This window comes from Macaca nemestrina, chromosome 15, assembly GCF_043159975.1.
Source record: "Macaca nemestrina isolate mMacNem1 chromosome 15, mMacNem.hap1, whole genome shotgun sequence".
Classification (NCBI taxonomy): Eukaryota; Metazoa; Chordata; class Mammalia; order Primates; family Cercopithecidae; genus Macaca; species Macaca nemestrina.
In genome coordinates, this window is record NC_092139.1 from 112,421,349 (window position 1) to 112,440,250 (window position 18,902).

General features: G+C 55.7%; 1 protein-coding gene across 5 annotated transcripts in view; it reads left to right on the top strand.

The window, feature by feature from the left end:
- Positions 1-18,902, top strand: part of LOC105464299 (proline rich 5) — a 68,762-nt gene that overhangs the window by 16,027 nt on the left and 33,833 nt on the right. For 2 of the 5 annotated variants that reach the window (XM_071080730.1, XM_011712050.3), the window contains exon 2: positions 16,001-16,117. The exons of 1 other annotated variant lie outside the window; for it this stretch is intronic. In XM_071080730.1, coding sequence (XP_070936831.1) covers positions 16,011-16,117 — 107 coding nt within the window. In that variant the 5' untranslated portion in view covers positions 16,001-16,010. Of the gene's footprint in view, positions 1-15,968; positions 16,118-16,506; positions 16,528-18,902 lie in introns of those variants that run through there. 2 more of the 5 variants (XM_011712049.3, XM_071080732.1) reach the window with 2 other exon arrangements.

The following is an 18,902-nucleotide window of genomic DNA, read 5'->3' on the forward strand; positions in this document are numbered from 1 at the left end:
GTGGCTCATGCCTGTAATCCCAGCATTTTGGGAGGCCGAGGTGAGTGGATCACCTGATGTCAGGAGTTCAAGACCAACCTGGCCAACATGGTGAAACCCTGCCTCTACCAAAAAAATACAAAAATTAGCTGGGCATGGTGGCGGCAGCTGAGTAGCCCCAGCTACTCAGGAGGCTGAGGCAGGAGAATCGCTTGAACCCACAAGGTGGAGTTTGCAGTGAGCCGAGATCGTGCCATTGTACTCCAGACTGGGCAACAGAGCGAGATTCAAAAGAAAATGTGCTGGGGACGATGGGGAAGGGCAAAGAGCACGGAGGACCGGGGTCAGGAGGCCCGAGGGTCACCTCCTGCCTGCGCTCCAACCGCCTGTGCTGCCTGGCACTGCCCAGCGTGCACCCGCCCCCAACCCTCTGCCCAGGGCACTGTTGTGAGGTTAGGGGCAGACAGTGGGTGTGGGTGCCGAGCACAGGGCCAGGCTGATGTCATTGTCCACAGTGGGGGAGCAGCCCCTTCCTGTCGCTCTGGTCTGTGCTCCACTTGGCCGTGCTGGGTGAGGTCATCCTTCCAGGTGCCGGTGAAATGTCACCTCTGGAGGCTCAGGCCTCCTGCCTCCCAGGGCTTCTGGAGCCTCCCTTTACTGCCCTCTTGTGGCTCTCAGGGGAAGGGAAGTGGCAGCCCGGGACTCAGGGCCTGGCGTGAAGTAGGCACTCTTGGAGTGGAGGCTGCTGGGGTTACTGAAGGCTTGTGCAGTGTTGGGCGGGGTCACCGTGGGAAGCGTGTGGCTCCAGAGTCACAGCTGGACTCTGATCTCAGCCCTTCCACTCATTCACCCTACAACCCGGGCAAGTCAGCTTTCCCTCGGAGCCTCCGGTTCCTCTTCTGAAAAATGTGGGTGGCAATTCTGGCCTGTGGGTCTGCCCCGGGTCGGAGGGTAGATGGTACGCAGTGCCAGCACCCAGTAGGGCCTCCGTGAGTGAGCATGTGTCCTTTACCCCATGCACCGGGACAGTCCTGCTCTGATGGTGACCCTACATATCCCACTCCTGTGCAAGACCTCAGTCTCACCATCTGTAAAATGGACAGCAGAGGCCGGAATGGACAGAGCAAGACCCTATCTCAAAACAAACAAACAAAAAAGGATTTATCCTCTGTCTGGAATAGAGCCATGTGTATTTAACCACAAAAATGTTTTCCCTCCTCCACCCACAGAGAAGGGCTGTGCTTATCCCTCAGCTTCTCCTTAAGGTGGGAGCCAAGGCTTCCCTTTCAGAGAAGCCAGTGAAAGCCACACCCCTCTCCCCAGTGAAAGCCACACCCCTCTCCCCAGTGAAAGCCACACCCCTCTCCCCAGTGAAAGCCACACCCCTCTCCCTAGTGAAACGCACACTCACAGCCACCATGACTCTGCCAGGCGTGGGCTGTGGTGCCTGACACCCTCTCAGACATGCCCAGACACATGCTGGAGTTGCTCAGAACTTATACACAGAATCCCGAGCACCAAGGGAGGGGCCAGAATCAAAGCTGAGATACGTGATGCCCCTTCCGCCTAGCTTTGTCCCCTTTCAACCCAGATAGTGCCCAGAAAGACAGTTCCACTTGCAGGCCCTACACCCAGGGCCCTGGCTTCCATGGTACTATCCTTTCTCCCTAGGGGAGCACTGTGATGATGCCACACATTAGAAGTTCCCCTACTGGGGCCGGGCACGGTGGCTCATGCCTGTAATCCCAGCACTCTGGGAGGCCAAGGCAGGTGGATCACCTGAGGTCAGGAGTTCGAGAGCAGTCTGGCCAACGTGGTGAAACCCCGTCTCTACTAAAAATACAAACATTAGCTAGGTGTAGTGACACACACCTGTAATCTCAGCTACTTGGAGGCCAAGGGACAAGAATCCTTGAACCCAAGAGAAAGAGGTTGCAGTGAGCCAGGATCACACCACTACACTCCAGCCCGGGCGAGAGAGTGAGACGGTCTCAAAACAAAAAGAAAAAAAAGAAGTTCCCCTATTGGGCACCTGGCTTTTACAGCATCTTGTTCTATTCTTGTGGGGTTTTTTTTGTTGCTGCTGTTTTTATTTTTTGAGACAGGGTCTCGCTCTGTCGCCCAGGCTGGGGTGCAGTGGCATTAACTCGGCTCACTGCAACTTCCACCTCTTGGGATCAAAAGTTTCTCCTGCCTCAGCCTCTTGAGTAGCTGGGATTACAGGTATATGCCACCACGCCTGGCTATTTTTTGTTTATTTGTTTTGAGATGGAGTCTCTGTCGCCCAGGCTAGAGTCAGTGACACGATCTTGGCTCACTACAACCTCCACCTCCCAGGTTCAAGCGATTCTCCTGTCTCAGCCTCCTGAGTAGCTGGGATTACAGGTGCGCACCACCACGCCCGGCTAATTTTTGTATTTTTAGTAGAGACGAGGTTTCACCATGTTGGTCAGACTGGTCTCGAACTCCTGACTTCGTATTCTGCCTGCCTTGGCCTCCCAAAGTAATTTTTGTATTTTTAGTAGAGACGGGGTTTTGCCATGTTGGCCAGGCTGGTCTTGAACCCCTGACCTCATGATCTGCCCACCTCAGCCTCCCAAAGTGCTGGGATTACAGGCTTGAGCCATCATGCCCCGCCTCATCCCAGAGTTTTGCTCTAAGAGGGAGCAGGATAAGGCAGTGCTGGCCAAAGGTGGTTTTGTGGTCCAGAGGGCAGGGGCAGCAGGAGTCTGACAGGAGAGGGTGAGACTGAGCTTATAGAGGAGGGAAGCGGCACCTGAGCACCGGGGCCCAAGGAGGATGGGGGAGGGGGCAGGCTGCAGAAGTCAGGGATGGGGGCGCAGGTGACTAGAAGGCTAGGAAGGAAAGAGGAGGCCCTGTGGGCAGACAGAGCCCCAAGGAGAGGAAGCCCTGGATCAAGGATCCCCAGCTCTGTGTGGGCAGATGAATGTCCTCTGGATGTTGACCTGTGCCTGAACATTGACCTGAGCACCCGGTCTGACGGAGGAGACAAGCAGGGGGACGGAGGAGGGTCAGGGACTGTTGGCTAAGTTGGGTGAAGGAGAGAAAGGATTGCATGGTGGGGGTTGGGGGAACCTGACAACTGGGCATGGCAGGGCCCGAGGCCACCTTGGAGGAGGAGGCAGGTCAGCTCACTGTCATGGCCAAGGCTGAGCAAGCACCTGCAGCTGTGAATATGTTTAGAGCCTGTGGTTACCCAGGGAGGGAGATGTGATGAGGATTCTCATTTCACAGATGAGGAAACTGAGGCACAGTTAAGCAGAGGGAATCAGCCCAAGGTCGACATCTATTAAGTGGTGAAGCTGCGATCCTCTGGCTGCACAGCCCATGCTCTGAGTCACACTTTACTACCCATTGTTATTATTATTATCGCTGAAAAAATAACCCAGCCGGAGGAAGAGGAGCAGGGCATCCCAGGCAGAGGCAGAGCCTGGGTAAAGGCCCGGATCTTCTAGGCAGCAAGTGGGCATTTTGTCTCCTGGTTCGGGGGGTAGTGGGAGAGGGGCCTGGCAGGGCGTGGTGGGAGATGAAACAGAATCGGAAGGAGTGGAAAACTGTGCTCAGACTGGAGGGTCTTGGATGCCAGGCTTGGAAATCTGGAATTTATCCTGCAGGCAGAGGGCCTCGTCCGACGCCTCCGAGCAGCCAGGGCAGAGGCATCCTGGGTGTCCAAGTGAATGTGCTGGCAGCCTCGGGAAGGTGGATTCCCGGGGCGGGGAGGCAGGCCAGCCCTGAGCCCTCGAGGGCTGTGTGGTAGACGGGGTGGGCGGGCTGTGGGCAGGGGCTGAGAAAGAGGGCAGAGAAACAGTGAGCCCCAGCCCAGGCTTCGAGTGGGAAGATCTGGGCTGCTTCCACGATTTGGGTAGAGAAAACCGGGGCCTGGAAATGGGGATTCTGAGGTTGGTCCTGGCCCTGCCCCTCACCAGCCTGTGACCCTGCAGGTGACGTCGGGACTCAGAACCTCGGCGGCATGGAGAGGAGGCTACCCATCTGGAAGGGTTGTGGTGGGGAGGCCATGGCCCGGGCTGGGCACAGCTCGTACTCAGTGATAGGGACCCTGCCCTAGACTCGGTGCCCCTGGCACACCTGGAGCTGACCCCTTCAGCGCCCCTGCCACCCACCAAGCCTTTCCAGAGGCTCTCGGCAGTGGTTTCTCCTTCATTTAGGAGAGATTAGAATGATCCAAGCTGGCCAGGCGCGGTGGCTCATGCCTGTAATCTTAGCACTTTGGGAGGTTGAGGTGGGTGGATCACCTGAGGTGAGGAGTTCAAGACCAGCCTGGCCAACATGGCGAAACCCTGTCTCTACTAAAAACACAAAAATTAGCCAGGCATGGTGGCGCATGCCTGTAATCCCAGCTACTCAGGAGGCTGAGGAAGGAGAATCACTTGAACCTGGGAGGTGGAGGTTGCAGTGAGCCGAGATTGCGCCACTGCACTCCAGCCTGCGCGACAGGAGCGAGACTCCATCTCAAAAAAAAAAGAAGACACTGAAATCCACCAAGTTTTTCCCAGGTGAGGATTCCTTGGTAGCAGAAGTGGGGGCATGGCTGGTGGATGCCACCCTGGGTGAACTCCCCTCCTCCACAAGGGAAGCCGGGGCCTTGCCAGTGTCCAGAGGAGCCAACCTCACCTCCACAGTCGGCTCTGTAGGCTCAATTTATGCTGTCGGGAACGCTGGCCAAGTTTTGATGGGCTGTTTCCTGCCTACCTACCCCGTCGGATCTGAATTCCTGACTGGGAATAGTCGTTCCTGCCTCCCAGGGCTGTTTGGAAGAGCAATGAACGAATGAGTGAAAAAGCACTGCCCTTATCCCACACCAAACCCACACCCGTCTCCTCCTCCTCCTGGGGCTCCTCGTCCCGGGCTGTGTCAGGCAGGGCTTCACGTTGCAGTGTGAACTCTGACATCCCAAGCAGCATTCCTTCCATCCAACATTCTTCTAAGAAAAGGCTGCCAGCCAAGAAGGTGCCTGGGGAAGAGTACAGGTTGGGAGTGCAGCCCGGGAGTCCATCCTGCTCTGCTGCCTGCCCTGAGGAGCCTCAGTCTCCTGGTATGCGGAGCAGGGAAGTTCCCGGGGCGGGGCCTGCCTGGTGGGGCGGCTGCAAACAGGAAGGTTAGGAAGTGCAGGAGCTCTCAGCATGGGGTCGGGCACAGCTGTGCAGTGTTACGCTGCAAACACGAAGGTTAGGGAGTGCACGAGCACCCAGCATGGGCCAGACACAGCTGTGTGGTGTTATGCTGCAAACACGAAGGTTAGGAAGTGCACGAGCACTCAGCACGGGGCCAGGCACAGCTGTGCAGTGTTACGCTGCAAACACGAAGGTTAGGAAGTGCACGAGCTCCTAGCATGGGCCAGACACAGCTGTGCGGTGTTACGCTGCAAACACAAAGGTTAGGTAGTGCACGGGCTCCCAGCATGGACCAGACATAGCTGTGCGGTGTTACGCTGCAAACACGAAGGTTAGGAAGTGCACGGGCTCCCAGTACAGGCCAGGCACAGCTGTGTGGTGTTACGCTGCCAGGCTGGGATGCCTTTGCAAAGGTTACTCCTCCCGGCTCCTGTCTCCGGAGTTTGTGTTTTTCCCCTGGAGAAAGCAGGGCTAGAGGGAACGAGAGTGTCTCCAGTGTGCTGAGTGTCGGGGTGGGACCTTTCCCCATCTGGACATGGGGTTTCCTGGAGGTCAAAGCCAGAGCCTGGCGGGGAGTGAGCTCTGTGTGGGGAAAGGCAACATATTTGTGTCCTGGGACTGATATAACCAGTGACCATAAACCAGGTGGCTTATAACAGTTTCGTCCTCTCACAGTTCTGGAGGCTGGAAGTCTGCATCAAGGTGTCCTGGGAGGTCAAGGTGGTTGGGTTGCTCAATCCCAGGAGTTTGAGACCAGCCTTGGCAAGACCCTGTCTCTACCAAAAGTCCTAACTAGTCAGGTGTGGTGGCGTGTGCCTGTAGTCCCAGCTACCAGGGAGGCTGAGGTGGGAGGATCACCTGAACCCAGGAGATCAAGGCTGCAGTGAGCCATGATCACACCACTGCACTCCAGCCTGGGTAACAGAGTAAGACCTGTCTAAAAAAAAAAAAAAAAAAAAGTGTCAGCAGAGCCAAGAATCGTTCCTCGTCGCTTCAGCTTCTGATGGCTCCAAGTGTGCCTTGGCTTGTGGCCGCATCGCTCCAGTCTCTGCCTCTGTCCTCACGTGGCCCTCTCCTCTGGGTCTCTGTGGCTGCACATAGCCGCCGCCTTTTTTTTTTTTTTTTTTTTTTGAGACGGAGTCTTGCTCTGTCGCCCAGGCTGGAGTGCAGTGGCTCACTCAGCTCACTGCAAGCTCCACCTCCCAGGATCACGCCATTCTCCTGCCTCAGCCTCCCGAGTGGCTAGGACTACAGGTGTCTGCCACCATGCTGGGCTGGTTTTTTTTTATTTATTTATTTATTTATTTTTATTTTTATTTTTAGTAGAGATGGGGTTTCACCATGTCACCCAGGATGGTCTCAAAGGTACGCCCACCTCGGCCTCCCAAAGTGCTGGGATTACAGGCATGAGCCACTGCATCCTGCCCACATGGTCTTCTTATAAGGACATCAGTCACTGGATTTAGGCCCCACATACTCCAATATGACCTCATCTCAATTTGATTACATTTGCAAACACCTTCTGTCCGAATATGGTCACATTCATAGGTACCAGGGGCTAGGACTTTGGTGTCTTTGGAGGGCACAATTCAGCAGTTGAGCAGTCTGAATACCCAAGGATGGCCAAGAAGGGCCAGCAGGTCATTGTCAGGACAGGAAGCTTTGAGGGACAGGCACCTGTGTGGTGCTGGCCCAGCCCACCCCCTGCCCCCGTACTCTATTCATAATGTTGATTAAAGAAAAGGTGGCTGCTGGCCAGGTGTGGTGGCTCATGCCTGTAATCCCAGGACTTTGAGAGGCCAAGGCAGGTGGATCACTTGAGGTCAGGAGTTTGAGAACAGCCTGGCTAACATGGTGAAACCCCGTCTCTACTAAAACTATAAAAATTAGCCGGGTGTGGTGGCATGCACCTGTAGTCACAGCAACTCGGGAGGTTGAGGTGAAAGGATCGCTTGAACCTGGGAGGCAGAGATTGTAGTGAGCCGAGATCATGCTACCGCACTCCAGCCTGGGTGATAGAGCAAGACTCCATCTCAAAAAAAAATACAATAAAATAAAAGCAAAGGCGACTGCTGTCCATGCACGGACACTCTGTGCTGGGTCGCTGGCAGACACACGAATGGTCCTCATTAGTGTAGGGAGGACACACTGAAGCCCACCCACCTGCCTGAGTTGGAATCCTGGCCCAGTCATGTGACCTAGGGTAAGTCACCTAACCTTTCAGAGCCCCAACTAACCCACCTGTAAACTAGGATGATGGGAGTAGCTGCCTGCCTTGGAGTGCTATAGAATTCAAGGGTGGATACCCCATGCCTGGCCCATAATAAGAGCTTACTAACCCCAGGAGGAACGTGGTCCTATCTCCCCACTCCAAGGACAAAGAGACTGAAGCTTGACAGGGAAGGTATTACAGATCAACCTAAATAACAAGCAGTGGCCAGGCGCCGTGACTCATGCCTGTAATCCTAGCACTTTGAGAGGCTGAGGTAGGCGATCACTTGAGGTCCGGAGTTCAAAACCAGCCTGGCCGACATGGTGAAACCCCATCTCTACTAAAAATACAAAAATTAGCTAGGTGTGGTGGCGGGTGCCTGTAATCCCAGCTACTCAGGAGGCTGAGGCAGGAGAATCGCTTGAACCTGGGAGGCAGAGGTTGCCGTGAGCCAAGATCGTGCCCCTGCACTCCAGCCTGGGCGACAGAGCGAGACTCTGTCTCAAAAAATAATAATAAAGTAACAAGGACAGAGGAACTCTCTACAAGAAAATGATATTTCTTCAGGAATCAGGCATTGCAATGGGAATTTGCATGCCATAGTAAGCTATGTGTGTGTTCAGGGACAAAGAAAGACAAAGGTTTTTAAAGGGAAAATTGGGAGGATTACATAATTGTTTTGAGATAAATGTCCCTGGCTACAAGGATCAATAACAAGGGCGGCACCAGCCCGAGGTTGGACAGGCAGTTGCTGAGCAGATGTCCTCACAGAGGTATTTTGGTGTGTGATTGCTATGGCCTTTGTGCAAGGTTGTGGTTTTACAGAGCCTTTTGTGGTCATTTTTGTTATCAGGCATTTTTATATAAGAAGCCTCTCTTCATGGCCTTTCCTGGCTCCATTTCTCAGGAGTTTTGTTTGTTTGTTTTTTGTTTTTGTTTTTGTTTTGAGACAGAGTTTTACTCTTGCCGCCCAGGCTGGAGTGCAGTGGCTCAGTCTGGGCTTACTGCAACCTCTGCCTCCGGGTTCAAGCGATTCTCTTGCCTCAGCCTCCTGAGTATCTGGGATTACAGGTGCACACCACTATGCCCAGCTAATTTTTTTGTATTTTTAGTACAGACGAGGTTTCACCATGTTGACTAGGCTGGTCTCGAACCCCTGACCTCAAGTGATCCACCCATCTTGGTCTCCCAAAGTGCACCCAGCCTGTCAGGGTTTTTTTTTTTTTTTTTTAGACGGAGTCTCGCTCTGTCGCCCAGGCTGGAGTGCAGTGGCCAGATCTCAGCTCACTGCAAGCTCCGCCTCCCAGGTTCACGCCATTCTCCTGGCTCAGCCTCCCGAGTAGCTGGGACTACAGGCGCCCGCCACCTTGCCCGGCTAGTTTTTTGTATTTTTTTTTTTTAGTAGAGACGGGGTTTCACCGTGTTAGCCAGGATGGTCTCAATCTCCTGACCTCGTGATCCGCCCGTCTCGGCCTCCCAAAGTGCTGGGATTACAGGCTTGAGCCACCGCGCCCGGCCTACGCCTGTCAGGGTTTTTTAAACACAAGTGATTCCATTTTGATTCTGACAACTTTTTTTTTTTTTTTTTGGAGACAGAGTCCCTCTCTGTTGCCCAGGCTGGAGTGCAATGGCACAGTCTCGGCTCACTAAAACCTCCGCCTCCCAGGCTTAAGCAATTTTCCTGCCTCAGCCTCCCGAGTAGCTGGATTACAGGCACATACCACCACACCTGGCTAATTTTTGTATTTTTAATAGAGATGGGGTTTCACCATGTTAGCCAGGCTGTTCTCAAACTCCTGACCTCAGGTGATCCACCCACCTTGGCCTTCCAAAGTGCTGGGATTACAGGCATGAGCCACCATGTCCGGCTGATTCTGACAACTTTGACACAAAGGAGGTGGCAGAGCTGAGGGCAGACCCAGTTTGGGAGATTCCAAAACCTGGCTCTCTCTGCAGTGCCATCCTTGAGCCTGAACAGTCACCTCCTTTACCTCCTTGTACCACAGAAGCACCTATTGAGAGACTAGAATCCGATTTTAAAACACCTGCCCTGAGAGACTTTGGAAACTGATTAGTGTTCAAGACCTGGCTGACAGGTGGGAAGGTGACTTGGAGAGAGAATCTCATGCAGGTACATGTGTGACGTCTGGTGTAGTAAGACCAGGGACCTGCTGGCCAAAGCCCCCTCCCCAGCCCCTAGAACTGGAATCCAGAACCAAAGGAGGGCACGTGTCTTGAGTGCACAGGACCAGACCACCAGGGTGCAGAAGGGCCCAGATGGAGTCCTGGTAGCTCAGCTGGTCAAGAGAAGACTTAGGGAAGAAGGTCCGTCTTCAGACCTCAAGGCTGCAAGGAGGACATAAATATATATATATACGTATATATATTTATAATTTTTTTTTTTTTGAGATGGAGTTTCGCTTTGTCACCCAGGCTGGACTGCAGTGACACGATCTCGGCTTACTGCAACCTCTGCCTCCCAGGTTCAAGCGATTCTCCTGCCTCAGCCTCCGGAGTAGCTATCATGCACCACCATGCCAGCTAATTTTTTGTATTTTTTGTAGAGACGGGGTTTCACCGTATTAGCCAGGATGGTCTCGATCTCCTGACCTCATCGTGATCCACCCGCCTCAGCCTCCCAAAGTGCTGGGATTACAAGCATAAGCCACTATGCCCAGATTTTTTTTTTTTTTTTTTTTTTTTTTTTTTTTTTTTGAGACAGAATCTTGCTCTGTCGCCCAGGCTAGCATGCAATGGCATGATTTTGGCTCACTGTAACCTCCACCTCCAGGGTTCAAGTGAGTCTCCTGCCTCAGCCTCCCTAGTAGCTGGGACTACAGGTAGTAGCTGGGACTACACCATATCCGATTAATTTTTGTATTTTTAGTAGAGACAGGGTTTCACCATGTTGGCCAGGGTAGTCTCCAACTCCTAACCTCAGGTGATCCACCTGCCTCGGCCTCCCAAAGTGCTGGGATTACAGGCATGAGTCACCACGCCCGGCCAGGGCATGAACATACTAGATGGCAGAGCTAGGATGGGACGGTGGGCTAACCTCCTGGTGGCAGGGACCGTGTCTTTCTTGTCCCTTGCTGTATTCCCCATGCAGCCTCAGTTTCTCCATCCATGAAATGGGAATAATAACAGTTGATCCTGGCTCCAAGGCCACCAGGGGGGAACATTTCTTCTGGAGGAACTTGAGAGAGGGGCCCACCCACCTTTACTGTCGGTGCGCCCACCCCAGGCTTGCCACAGGGGAGCCTCTGTTGGATTCTCCAATTTGTGAAACATAACACGTGTTGCTTCTGATGGGCCTGACACCCATCCTGCCATGGGCACTAACTGGCCATGTGGCCTTGGGACAGTCCCTGAGAATTGGTGCTCAGAGAGGGGCCGTGGCCATGACAGCCTAATCCCATTTGGTGCTAGAGTCACCATGAGTACCCTGGGCTCCCCCAGCGTCACGGTCCTATCTCAGGAACCTCCTTCTGCCGTGCAATCACCCTGGCAGCCGTCCCCAAGCCTTGGTGTGCCCCTGTGACTGTGCGTGGATTTTTTCTGTGCCTCATAGGGCAGTGGTGTCTCCCTCCTCGCCCATCCCAGGGAAGGGATGGGACGGGCCCGGATGGCAGAGACTGTGGGGACAGAGCCAGGAACTCCCCATGGCTTTCCATGCCCAGCACGTTGCCAGGCCTCTTCCCGGGTGTCCAGGACTGACCAGGCTGCTCTGTGCAGAAGGGACTTTCGGGTCTGCTTTGAGGGAACACCAGGCTTCACCACCAGGGGGCAGAAGTGCCCCTCCAGAGCAAGCAGTGCCCGGGGAAAGTGGGCAGCTGAGGTCAGCAGCTGAGGGCAGCGCCCCGGGGACAGCGGGTGAGATGGAGGCTGTCTCTCTCCCCACCAGCCCGCAGGGCTGCAGCCCCAGCTCCGCCATTTGCTGACTCTGACCTCGGACATATGCCTTGGCCTCCCTGGGCCTCTGTTTCTCTGTCTGTAAGATGGGACTGGTCTCCCGCTTGGCAGCCTTGTGGGGACGAGATGGGGCAGTATGTTTAATGGCCACCCCTGTACCATGCCTCTAGTACCCCTCCCTGGGCCCCGAACTGGCCCCTTCAGGGGTATGCTGTCTCCCCTTGGTTGGCCTGTGTCCCAGAGATCATGATGTTACTTGTAGTGCTAATGGACTAGAGCTCAGAGTCCCAGGTTCATGAGCCGCCTTGACTTACCAGTCTGTTCCTGTCCCTGGGGATGGGAACTGAGTCCAGCCGGGGCTGAGCCAGGCTTAGGGGTTGCAGGCCCTTCAGAAGGGTAGTTCTGAGGATATCAGGGTTCCCCCTCAGTGACCAGGGTCCTCTACCAGCTCCAGACACCCCGCTGGCCAGGGGGAGTTTGGAATGAGTTTGGGTGCTGGGGAGGAGAGGACATCTGGCCTGGCGACTTCTTGGAGCGGGGGCCGCTCTGGTGGCTTTGGGGATGTGTGAATGAGTCTGGAGCAGGAATGGCTCTGGTGGCTTTGAGGATGTATGAATGAGTCTGGAGCGGGGGTGGCTCTGGCAGCTTGGGGGATGTGTGACTGAGTCCCTTTGTCTCTTATTTCCTTAACAGGGGCATTTCCCTTCCCTGGTCTCAGACTCAAATGAGCCCTGCACAGGGCACCCCTCCACAATACAATTGCTGGGTCCCCCAGCCCCCTCATCAGACCCAGAAAGCCCCATAAGTGAGAGGAAGGCCCAGTGGGCACCTGGAGCCCTCGTGCCTGCTGGCAGGGGCAGTGCCCGGGTAGGAGCTGTCATGTGGGACTCAGGCCCAGCAAGGCTATCATCTGATGCTTCAGGGCGGCCAGAATCCAGGTTTCTGTGTCAGTCTCTCCGTTGTAAAATGTTGGCCGCATGCAGTTTGGTTTTTTTTTTTCCTCCGACGCTGCAGGCCACACGGAACACACTCAGGGGCTGGACTCGGCCCTTTGTCCCCCAGCTGCCCCCTGCTCTGAGGGTTTGTGACAGCTCTGTCCCCTCTTGGCCTCTGCCTGGGGTTTCTGGCCCCAAGGGCAGCCCGCAGCTGTGCCCTCTCTACCTGTCATGGCCCAAACCCGGAGCGGTGGCGCCTTTGCCTGAGCCTCCACTGTTCTCCTGGCACTGGGCTCTTGGGTGGAGACAGATTTTACACATCTGTGGCTGGGGCCAGGGAGAGGTTATAGCTAATTCCTTAACGCTGACTAGAGATGCCTTTTCTAAAGATATCTTTAAAATTCCTCAGCCATCCCCACCTCCGGAATTTCTGTCTGGCCGCTTCTCCCAGATGCCTGCGGCATTCCCAGCCCCGCCCCCCCACCCCCCACCGCCGCCGTTTCCCTCCTCCTTCCTCCCACCTCGGGCTGCCCATTTCTCTCTGATTTCTTATCCCAAGCAGTCAGGCCTCCCTCCCTCTCTGGGGCTGGCCTCTCCTGCCAGCCAGGCCCTGCCAGCGGTCAGCAAGCGTGGGACCAGGCTGTGCTGAGCCCACAAAGCCAGGCTCTCCCGAGAGCCTGCCTCCGGCGTGGGAAACCATTTCATCCCGTCTGGATCCCCGGCGGTTCTGCTTTGCTGCGTTTACACCAGTGGCCGTGACAGAGATTCTTCCTTACATCTGTCCAGCCTGGGCACTTTTATGAGGCATTTTCACCAATGTGGTCCAATGTAATCCCTTTATTTCTTATGAGATAAATGTTCATCCGTCCATAAAACCAAGTATCTATGAAGCACCCACTCCGTGCGCTAGGCACGGGGACTGTAGCAGTGAACAAGTTGTTATGGTTCTTGCCCTCCTGGCTTACGGCATAGGATGGAAAAAAAGTCATCAGGTGACAGAGGACGACCCCTGAGCCTAATTGAGAGTGAAGGCGGTCAGAGACAGGGGCAACTAACTTCCCTGAAAGACATTCTAGGGCAAGGGAGGGACCCGCAGCTGGAGGGCAAGCAGGTCTCAAAGGCCCCTTCGAAGAGTCAAGGATCTGGGCTTTATCCTCTGTTTTAATTCTTTTCAGAGACAATTCAGTACATGCCTTAGTATTTTTATATGTTTTGTTGTTGTTGTTGTTGTTGTTGTTGTTGTTGGTTTTTTTACAGCAATAAGGTAGGAAATGCATGTCTGGCTATGAAATTTGGTTTGGGATCTAAAAGATACAGTGTTCCTGTAAGTTTGAGAGTGTGGGCTGGGCACAGTAGCTCATGCCTGTAATCCTAACACTATGGGTGGCCAAAGTGGGAGGATTGCTTGAGTCCAGGAGTTTGAGACCAGCCTGGGCAACATAGCAAGACCCTGTCTCTATTAAAAAATTTTTTTTAAATTGGCCAGGGAGCCAGCTGTGGTGGTTCACACCTGTAATCCTAGCATTTTGGGAGGCCGAGGTGGGAGGATCACCTGAGGTCAAGAGTTCGAGACCAGCCTGGCCAACATGGTGAAACCCTGTCTCTACTAAAAATAAAAAAAAAAAACTAGCCAGGCATGGTGGCAGGTGCCTGTAATCTCAGCTACTCAGGAGATTGAGGCAGGAGAATTGCTTGAACCCAGGAGGCGGAGGTTTGCAGTGAGCCATGATTGCACCATTGCACTCCAACCCGGGCGACAAGAGCGAAACTCCATCACACACACACAAAATTAGCCAGGCACGGTGGCACATGCCTTGTAGTCCCAGCTACTCAGGAGGCTACCATGGGAGGGTTGCCTGAACCCAGGAGGTAGAGGCTGCGGTGACCACGATGGTGCCACTGCATTCAACCTGGGCCACAGAGTGAGATTCCGTCTCAAAAAGAAAAAGAAAACGTGTACAGCACTTGACGGTTAGTTTACAAAGCACCTGTTGCTGCCTGTAGGCCCCCAGCTGCCTGTGAGATGAACCGGTCTATTCCACTTTACTGACGAGCAAGTTTGTCTGTTTATGGCTCTGTCTCCCAAAGACAATGGTATTTATGTTTATGTCTGGAACACAGGAGGTGCCCAGGAGACACTGGTTGATTTGCACTAAACAAAGACTCTTCACGAGGCTCTCTTACATTTTATTTTTATTTTTATTATTTTTTGAGACAGAGTTTCGCTCTTGTTGCCCAGGCTGGAGTGCAATGGCGCGATCTCAGTTCTCTGCAATCTCCGTCTCCCAGGTTCAAGCGATTCTCCTGCCTCAGCCTCCTGAGTAGCTGGGATTACGGGCATGCGCCACCACGCCCGGCTAATTTTTGTATTTTTAGTAGAGATGAGGTTTCTCCATGTTGACCCAGCTGGTCATGAACTCCTGACCCAGGTGATCCTCCCACCTCGGCCTCCCAAAGTGCTGGGATTAAGGCACGAGCCGCCACCTCTCTCTTACATTTTATATGGGGCTTTCCCAGCTCCTGGAGCTGTGGCTGTCACCCCCCTTCTGATGGAGGGGTCAGGTGAGCCTTGTGGGAATCCCAGAAGCTGGGGACTGGGAAGGGCCCCGTGCAAGGGGCTGGACGCTCCCTGTGGTGAGGCCCAACTTTGCCGTTTGTTGATTGCACAATGTTGGGCAAGTTATTTCACTCTGCGAGCCTCAATGTCCTCAACTGAAAAATGGGGAGAATAATAACCTCTGCCTCACGGAAGTAGTTCATGTTAGTTCATGTGAGGAGATCAGACATCTAAAAGTGCTCTGCAAAGCAGGCAGGAAGCACCAGCTGTGCCCTGCCTTCACTGGGATCACTCTGCCCCCACCAAGGAGACTTGGGAAGCTCTGCTTGGTTTTACCATCCAAGAGACCTGGGGGTGGGGAATAAGGAGCAAACCCTCTACTTCTTCAAGCCGCCAATCCAGCAAATCCTCCAGGCAGCCAGGCAATGCTGAAGTCCCCCTCCAAGGGGGTGTAGGCTGAGGCCGGGTGGGGTGGGTTCTTGGGCAGAGGTGCCTGGAGGGGAGTGAAGGCCTCTACCCAAAGTCCTCATGAGAAGTGGGTGGGGAAACCTGTGTTCAGGTGAGGGGTACGGAGGCACCTTTGTGGCACAACCTTTGCGAGGAGGGACGTAAGGGAGAGACCGCCGGGGCCGGGGTCGCTGGACATCGTGTGGACGCGACCGCAGTGCCGGGCGGGGGGCGGGCGCTTGGGCTTGGGCCCTGCGCCCCGAGCGTGTTGGTTTCCTGTGGGCACGTGGGGCCCTCGGAAGAGGGGAGGAGGGCGAGCACGTCCCCAGAGGGCAGACCGAGCGGGGCGTCGCGGCAGCTGCGGCCGCGGAGACGCCGGCTCCGCCTCTTGTACACGCCCCCTCGCCTGAGGCCCCGCCCCGCACGCGATGCCCCGCCCCTCCCGTCCCGCCCCCCCCCCCCCCCCGGGGCGCCGCGACCCGCCCCCGCCCCCGCCCCCGCCCCTGGGCCCGCCCTCGGCCTGCGTTTGCGCCGGGTCCGTGCTGGCCGCGCGCCTGGCGCTCCACGCTGAGTCGCTCCGTGCAATGATTAACCCGGCGGGGCGGCAGGCGCGGGACCCGAGACGGAGGCGCGGGGCCGGGGCGGGACCCCTCAGGGCCGCTCGGCTTCCTGCTCTCGCCCGAGTTTCCGCGTAGAGGGCGCAGCGCCGGCCCGGGGCCCTTGGCGCGGCGTGGCGCAGGGCGCGGCGTGGGGCGCGCGTGGGCGCGGCGCAGGCGGCCCGGGTCACCATGAGGACTCTCCGCAGGTTCAAGTTCATGAGTTCGCCCAGCCTCAGTGACCTGGGCAAGAGAGAGCCGGCCGCCGCCGCGGACGAGCGGGGCACGCAGCAGCGCCGGGCCTGCGCCAACGCCACCTGGAACAGGTAAGGCCGCGCCCTCCCGGCCAGCTGGAGGTCCCGGAGCGAGGGAAGAGGACCCTCGAGCCGTCCGCGGGCGAGGGGCCGCCCCGAGCCAGGAACCGTGCCTAAGGCGGCGCGGCGCTTCACAGTTTGCAAAGAACTTGCCCTGCCGGAGTGGTGCGGCCCTGGAGGAAAGTTCAGTGCAGCGTGGTTCCAGAACCCAGGAAAGGGAGCGAGGCCCGCCAGCGCCCGGGGCTGTCCCAGAAGCGCCCGGCGGGTGGGCGGCGGGGTGGGCCGGGAACCCGCGTGCCCGCCTCCCACCCGGGGTCTTTCCACGTCTCCACTCCTGTGCTCGTGACAACCCGGGAGGTTAACGGAGCAGGAAGTATTTTTCCCATTTTGCGGTTGAGCACAGGAGCCTCGGGGCTCAGTGGGTGGGTCGCGCAGGCTTCCTGTGTCTCTTTAAGGTCCCTTAGGCTTTCCCTGGAGAGGCCCCCTGTCCTCCAGCTGTCAGCAGGGGGTGCGGCAGCTGCGAGGCATTCTTTAGAGGACCCTCCTCCAGGGGTCATTCCCAGACAAGCAGGGGCCTGGGAAGCCCCTTCCCCCAGCTTTGTTTGAGGAGCAAGGCTGGGATCCGAAAAAGAAACGATTTATTTAGTGGAACTCGCCAGTGTCTCTGCTCCCTAGGAAAATGGGAGGCAGGACAAAGTGGGGGAGGCTGTGGACGCTGCCCCTCTCGCCCCCACACCTGGCAGTGAAATCTTGCCAGATGCTCCACCGGCTGTGGTCTTGGCCACCAGGAACCCGGCTGTCACTTGGACACACGTTGTTTTCAGTTCATTGAATGCACTGTGAGCCAGCGAGATCCTCTTCAAACGTGGTCTCTTCTGTCTCTGAGTTGCAAACTGCTAGAGGGCTGGCAAGTGCCTGCCTCCGTTTCCCTGTCCTGTCAGTGGATATTCGCATTCCTCTCTGTGGGGGAGGGCTGGTGTGGGAACAGTGAAGGAAGGACTCCTGTTGGGAAATCTCACTGAGCCAGCGACTCCGCAGTGTCTTAAGAGCTGTGTTCTCCACCAGGCACGGCGGCTCACACCTGTAATCCTAGCACTTTGGGAGGCCAAGATGGGAAGATTACTTAAGCCAGGGAGGTCGAGGCTGCCATGAGCCATGATGCCACCACTGCACTCCAGCGTGGGTGACACAGCAAGACCCTATAAAAAAAAAAAAAAAAAAAAGTATTCTTCTCCAGTATTGAGATGAAAGCCATCTCTTTCTCCTTGTTTTTCTGCTGTGATTTAGAGGAAAGAGGTAAATAGACTTATTTCAAATCCCAGCTCTGCCCTTTCCCTACTGTGTGGTCTTGAGCAAGTCACTTAACCTTTGTGGTCCTCAATTTCCTTATCCATAAAATGGACCCATAATAGTACCCACCTGACGGGGCTGTTGTAGGGATGAAATTTGAACATGCAAAATAAAGCCCTCAACACAGGGCTTAACACATAGTAGATCCTCTGTACCTCACAGCTCAAGCCCAGACTCACGCAGGGGATGGGTGTCGGGGTGTCCCTGTAGGGATGGCGTTTGGAGGGCTCCACAGGAGTCAGCCAGCTCCTGAGCACCCACCGACAGCCACTTGGTGAGCTCCCTCCCACCCCCGAGTTGGGGTGTACTGCTGCGGGTCCCCAGACAGGTGGGGGCAGTGGCTGTTTGCTGGCTCAGAAGGCTTAGACACTGCCATCACCCCACCTTGGGTGACCCTGGAGTGGGCTCAGAGTCTCAAGTGTCTTCTCAGAGGTCAGGGAGGCCTTGCAGGCAGAGGCTGCCTGAGTCCCGCTCCCAGATTTCGCTCAGCAGCCTGGCGGATTACAGAGGAATGCCAGCCCCTCCCTGCAGCACCTTCAGGGCTCCAGGTCTCCCAGCCCTTAGGCCTGCGTCAGCTCCCGCCGCCCCGGGCAGCAGGGACACAGCCATTTCCTGCACTCCTCTTCTGTGCCACGCCCCAGGCCAGACCCGTTCAACGCCCTTAACTGACTTTGCCACTCTCCTAGCCCAGTGAGGGAGGTATTACCAGCACCCCCCACCGAGAGAGGCAGAAGGGCAGAGAGAGCACCCAGGAGACCTGCCCAGTTCATCCATCGCCTGCGCAGGATGCAGCAGAGCCTGCGCCCGGGCTCTCCTCCCCAGCAGATGTGGGAGATGGAGCCAAGAGAAGGCAAAGTGCCTTCCCCAGCCAAGTCCCTGAGTGGAAACCGCAGGGGGCAGGGCACCCCTTCTGGTCCCTGTCTGCCTGCTCCTGCTTCTAGCAGTACTCCCTGCCAGGGCCCCCCAGGACAACAGGTCTGTGCAGGGTCAGGACAGGCGTGTCATTCTGCAGGGCCTGGCTTGCCAAGCCTTGTGCTCCTCATTGTGAGTCTAGTACACACCCCCTTTTATCTGTGTGACTGTATTAGCTTCCCAGAGCTGCTGTAACAAAGATCACAAACTTGGTGGCCCAAAACAGCAGAAATCTGTTCCCTCACAGTTCTGGAGCCAGAAGCTGGAAGTCCAGGTGTCACTACCACCAGAGGCTCTAGGGGAGGAGCCTTCCCTGCTTCTTGCAGCTTCTGGTGGCTCCTTGGCTTGTGGCTGCATCACTCCGATATGTACCTCCCCATGGCTTTCATTTCCATGTCCAAGTCTCCCTCTCCTGTCTCTTTCTCTTTTTTTTTTATTTTTTTCTTTCTTGAGATGGAGTTTCGCTCTTACTGCCCAGGCTGGAGTGCAATGGTGCAATCTCAGCTCACTGCAGCCTCTGCCTCCCAGATTCAAG